Source organism: Macaca mulatta, chromosome 2 (assembly GCF_049350105.2).
Source record: "Macaca mulatta isolate MMU2019108-1 chromosome 2, T2T-MMU8v2.0, whole genome shotgun sequence".
In the NCBI taxonomy this organism is placed as follows: domain Eukaryota; kingdom Metazoa; phylum Chordata; class Mammalia; order Primates; family Cercopithecidae; genus Macaca; species Macaca mulatta.
In genome coordinates, this window is record NC_133407.1 from 143,947,231 (window position 1) to 143,953,230 (window position 6,000).

Consider the following 6,000-nt stretch of genomic DNA (forward strand, 5'->3'; position numbering starts at 1 on the left):
CATTGACAAGCTGCACTGAATCTCATTTTTCCTCATCTTGAAATAGTTTAGGTGACCAATACAGTTTCAAAGAATTTCTAGGTATTCATTCATTCAACATTCACAGAACACTTGCCTTCTCCTGCACTGTTGCATCCCATATTGGGTTAGATGTTCTTTCTAGATGCTCTTTTGTTCCATGTCACATGCACCATTGAGGGAAAGGACTGTACCTTGTGGCCATTGCGTCTTCAGAGCCCAACCCTTGTTGTGCAAGAAATGAACTGAATGTTGGTAGATGTGTTGGGCTCTGTGCTAGGCCCAGGCGATATGGTGATGGATAAAACTTGGTTCCTCCCTGCCAGCATTTACAGTTCAGGGACTAGGTGTCTGTGAGGCTGGGTGTAGTTCTAGAATTCCAGCAGGAGAACTCTTAGGTAGCACATGGCAATCATCCTGCAAACTTTTATAGACTACCTGTGCTTGGGCCTTAGCCTTGGAATTTCTGAGTCTCTGTGTCGGGGCGGGATATGTGTAGGGAAGAGGCAGGTCTAGGTATCTGAGTTTAGATGAAGCATGTGATTCTGCCTTGCAGCCTGGGTTGGGCACCACAGTTGTCAGTCAATTCTTTTTCACCCAGTTGTCACTGAGAAGCATGAGGTCCAAGCAAATTCTACTCCCTGAGTAGCTGGGACACTCCCCCATGATTCAGTTCCAAGTGTGCTACAATTATTGGTTGTATCTTTTTTTCCCTTCCCTCTAGCTGTTTGATGAAGACAATCCAGTACACAAGTCTGGAACCAGATACATGTTCACAACAGAGGGACACATTGTGTCTGTGGATGAGCATCTTCGGGAATTGCCATGGAAGGAATTCTTCTCTGAAGAGGGAGGGCAGGACCAAGGGGGAAAGTCTGTGCACAGGCCGAAACCTCACGAGTTAAAAGTCATCAACTCCAGCTCCAACGTGAGTTGCTTTTTCCAGGGGTGATTTGCATATATAGGAAGAGAAAATACTATGAATTCCTTAGTTGTTCAGACTTCCTGATGGAAAATTGATGGTGTCCGCAGATTGGGAGATTTGAAAACACCTCCTAAAGACACCATTTACATAGATGTTGTCAGAGTGTAGGGAAACCACAGGAGCAGCAGTGGCATCATCACTGCTGGCTGCAGGTGCCAGTGGAGAGAGTGGCCACAGGTTCCTGGAAGAGGGGAGTCTTGTGGGAGGAGCAGCCACTCAGCAGGAGCCACCGCTCAGATCTGACTTTTGTGGCCTTGCTTGGAGGGAGCCGGCAGAGTCAACATGTGACCCCTCCCTGCTCCCCCAGTTGCCTGCTGGAGCATCTTCTTGGCTGCCTGGGGCAAAAGCTGGAGGCCGAGGGAGCCTATTGATATGATCCATCAGTGGACCTGGAGGGGCAAATGGAAGACATTCAGCAAAATCATCTACCAGCAGCAGAAGAGAAAAAAGCGGTGATAGTCACGATGGTCCTAATGAAGATGCTCTTCGAAGTGCAGCAAACACCCACATTCATTTGAAGTAGGGCTTTACTCCACATGCCTAGATTGTCCTGAGAAGCAGCAGAAAAAATTTGAAAATGGAAGTCCTTGCATCCCTAGTGAAAGTATCAGGTAGTTGTATTGATTTGAATAAAATAGGATGGTTTGGAAGTGAGGATAGGGAAATGTAGATCAGTCGAAATTTCAAATCTCGTTATCCCCCAGGGCCTCGGTGGTCAGGAGTTCAGCAGCCTCCCCACAGATGGGTTGCCTTGGCATTGGGGCGCCCTCTCATTGCAGACTGTGCTTCAGTGCTTTTCCATTAATGCCCCAGTAAAGGTCTTCACCATCAGTCTGTGAAGTAAATCGATAGGCCAGAGTGTAGATAACCACCTCCGCCCCCATTTCTATCAGTCATGGAGCGCTGATTGAGTGGACAAAGCATAATCGGGAGGAGGGGGAAGGAGAGTGAGGGGAAAGTTAATAACAGCCAGCACTTGCAAATACGTACCAGGGTTAACCTTTGCACCACTCTAAACGCTGACCTATGTTAACCTGTTTACTTCTCCAACAGCCCTGTGAGGGGCGGGTACTTTTAACGTCTCCATTTTACAGATGAAGAAAGGGAGGCACAGAGAGGTTCAGGTCCCACAGTGGAGCCAGGATTTGGACCCAGGCAGTGTCTTCTCTTTTAGGAAGGAAACATCTCTGACCTGCCACACTCGCTAATAGATCTGATCCCATGATTCCAGGGATTCAGGCCCTCAGGAGGGCTCCCAGTTCTGGATAGGGGCATGGCCTAGTGGGGAATCCAGTTCCATCCTAGGCGTTTGTCCGTAGTGCCGTTGAAACACAGAGGGCAAGGACTAATCTCCAGAGAAAATCAAGGCGGGATTCCCTGAGGAGGTCACTTGCTGGAGATCCTTGAAGGATGAGAAGGGGTATCCCAGAAAGGATGTTCAGGCAGAAGCTGTAGCACCTGCAAAAGCACAGAGATGTGGGCTTGGGGGGCAGTCGGGACCAATGGAAGGATCTGCCAGTCTTAATCTTGCCGGGGATGAGGAGCAGGGCGTAGTTAGTTCAACTACAGGGCATGGGGAAAATGTTTCTTTGGAGATGAAGCGGATAATGGATGTATTTAGACAACTGCTTCCAGGGATATTACAGTTGGTTAGTTCTCAAGATGTGCATCTCCTTTGAGGAAAAAAAGTGGTGCGGAGGTCTTTAATTAAAAAAAAAAATAGTAGTCTTAAGCATTTAGAGTTTAGTTGTGAATGAGAAAAACATAGCTCAGAAAAACACATTGTTTTCAAATAGCAGAAATGTTTTCTGAAATTCTGGGTGTACTAAGGACCCCAGGGATGTGGCTTTCAGTCCTGGCCACTAAGTAGTTGCTGTGATGCCTTTTAGCCTCCCCGGATCTGCCATTTCTTTATCTATAAAGTGAGTGAGGATATTAAATTATGTCAGTGGTCTTCACCTGAGGGTGATTTTGCTGCTCAAGGGACATTGGATCAGTGTCTGGAGACGTTTTTGATTTTCACAACTGAGGCATAGGAGTTGCCACTGGCACCTACTGGGAGAGGCAAGGGGTGCTGCTGACCGTCCTACAGTGTACAGGCGGCTTCCACAACAGTTACCTACTTCCAAACGTCAGTAGTTCCCAGACTGAGAAACCCTGGATTAAGTCATCCAGTCACATCTTCTGAGAGATCAACGTATGAGTTTTTAATTTTCCCTCGTTTTTGTCTTTCTAGTGCAATCGTGTACCTGATGAGAGGAGGTACTCCCTGCCCTTAAAGAGCATCTACATGCGACAGATTGACCAGATGGTTGGCTTGATTTGATCTGCTCTCTGTGAGGCCTCATCTTGAACCAGACCTTAACAACCGAACCCAGACCATGCCAAAGTCCAGTCTGAAATGGAAGGGGACAGAAGTCTCGCTGTCCGTGATAGTGTAGGAATTTCTGTGCAGCACCTCACCACATCTGGTTAATCCTTGCACACTTCAGTGTTTCTCTCTTGTTCAATAAAATGCCCTATTAAGGATATAATTTGAAGTGAGAAGGTACATGGAAATTGGCCTCTTATGACATGTTGATGTTATGAGCACAATAGATTGGGCATTCTTTGGATTGATGTTCATAGCTTTATACTTTAGAACCTCAGTCTCTTTACTTTGCTGGCACCTGCTATACTGGAGTATTGCTATGTCTTAAAAAAATTTTTTTTATTACTTTTATTTTTTTGAGACAGGGTCTTGATATTTTTTTGAGACAGGGTTACCTGGGCTCAAGTGATCCTTCTGCCTCAACCTCCCGAGTAGCTGGGATTACAGGTGAGCACCACTGTACCTGGCTAGCTACTTCTTTATTAGAGGATTGAGAATGAAATTTCTGCAAAAGGGTCTGTGGTTCATTTGGTATCCCTACTTAATTGCATTGAAAATGTCATCCTTTCTGTTATTAGATAATTGGGCTCTTCCCCTGATATCCAACCATGATTTTGGATCACATGGGAGAAAAAATCATCCAGTTTTTCATGTATGCCTCAAGTAATCTTTACAGTGTTACAAATTATTTGCTTAAGAATAATGGTCTTAACCAGAATTCTTAACAGAGTCTCTTAAGTTATTATGTTATGGTCTAAGAGGTTAACTGACAGATCTTTTGGATGGTATTTTGCATTTTGAATATGAACTTACCTGAGGAAATCCCATAGTTCCAGAATCAGGTGCTTTTTAGGAAGAGAACAATACCTAAGGTTGTCTGAGCTTCCATCTTTCTCATATTTCCTAAGCAAGGATTCTCAGTTCTGACCATATTTGGGTTAAAGTTCTGTTTTTTTTTTTTGTTTCCTATGTCTAGTGCCAATTAGCTAAATCAGGGAGAAAGAAATGATCACATGACTTTTTAGCATCCTTGAGCCATTTCTCTGTGTAATACAGGCTTTAGATTAGTGCCTTATATTGGTTTTGGTTTGGGCCACTGGATGTCACAGCTACTGATACGGTTTCTGGAGGCCTGTTTAGCCAAATGTGAGACCATGGTGAAAGGGGGATGGAAATTGCTTGGCCAGTCTTTGCCTTTCAACCTGTAAAAGTAAGCATGTAGACGGAGGAAGTTGTGCTAAAATGCCTTCTTTTTTTGTTTTATTTTCTTAGCCAGAACATCTCTCTTTGATCCCACACTGATACACACCTGCTACTCTTACACAGTGCGGCAGGGTTGACTCTTAGTCTGGCTTCCATGAAGCATCATGGGTGGAAACACATTCTATTAAAAAGGGTAGGAAATCCCTAAAACTTCCAGCCTCACATACCACGATTCTCACCTGTCACTGTTTGCCCACCTCTAAGGATTTCGTGTGCATCTTTTCAAAGCTAGAAATAAACACTGTCTATGTTGCATTTTTAGTCAAAAGGGAGAAATCTTATTCCTTCTTAAAATTTTTAAGTGTTACGGTTTTAAAAATATATAGTTCAGTTCTTTGAGATTTTTGAAAAGAGGATTTTCAGTAATAAACGTGCCATCTCTATCTTTTAAACATTTATTACATCAATTGTTTTAAAATAGAAAAAATAAAATGCTTCTATTTTACCTTTTTTCATTTCAGAAGCATTATTCTGTTTATCAACAATGTCCCATCTACTGAATGGAAAACTTTGAGAATAGTATATATATTTTAAATGTTTTCACTGACTCATTAAAAATGTTAAATAAACACACGCACGCATGCATGCACATACACGAGCATACTTGTACCTGTGTCTCTGGGCAAACAGAGGTAGGACTGTTAGTGACCCATTTGGGAATATAGAGCATCTCAGAGAAGGAGGTGAGTTTTTCGTGCCTGTGATTTCTCTTGGCGCTCCCCTCCTCTCCCGCTCTGGCTTCTGTGGTGGCAGTGGTGGGTAAGCACTCCAGTGTTCTCTTAATGAGGCATTTTACCTGTCACTCGAGCAAGCCCGGGTGTTCCTTCCTCCTCATGCTCCTGGAATAGGGAATGGGGATCTCATGCTTTCAGAGTACAGAGTGCTGCAGGTGCTTCTCAGGGGCCACAGGCTGTCAGGAAACGTGTTTTATGTTAAGTCCCAAACCCTCTTGACTTCTGGGTACTGGAATTAATACCAGTAGGTGAGACTGAGGGTGAGTGAGTTAGTACATATTCATCCTGGTTGTTGAGCTTCCAGACTACCCAGTCCGAAGTTTGATGCTATGTAGTCAGTGGTTTGTGCGGCTGGATGCCAGAAGGTTCTTTGAGCCAGTTTCAAAGGTTACTTGTTTTCTTTTTGAAAGTCAGAATGTTAACAACTGTGATATATCCTGCTGGGCTTTTGCAGTTTCTTCTGTTCTATGTTCTGAAATACTGGGTAGAGAATGGATGAGGAGGAGATTACCAGAGAAGTTGCTTTGCTTAGTGCTTTGCCCCAGGAATGCCTCAAATCTGAGTGGACTTCATCCTTTGTGGCAGCTCTGAGCCTGGCCCATCTTCCTGTTCCCACGTGTAGCTAGTGT

At 44.2% G+C, this 6,000-nt stretch overlaps 1 protein-coding gene across 1 annotated transcript in view; it reads left to right on the plus strand.

Annotated features, from left to right (window-relative positions):
- EDEM1 (ER degradation enhancing alpha-mannosidase like protein 1) overlaps window positions 1-3,798 on the plus strand; it is a 28,790-nt gene extending 24,992 nt beyond the window's left edge. Inside the window, 2 exon segments of the mRNA NM_001265750.1 lie at window positions 743-946; window positions 3,240-3,798. Coding sequence (NP_001252679.1) covers window positions 743-946; window positions 3,240-3,329 — 294 coding nt within the window. The 3' untranslated portion in view covers window positions 3,330-3,798.
- The last annotated feature ends 2,202 nt before the right edge of the window (window positions 3,799-6,000 follow it).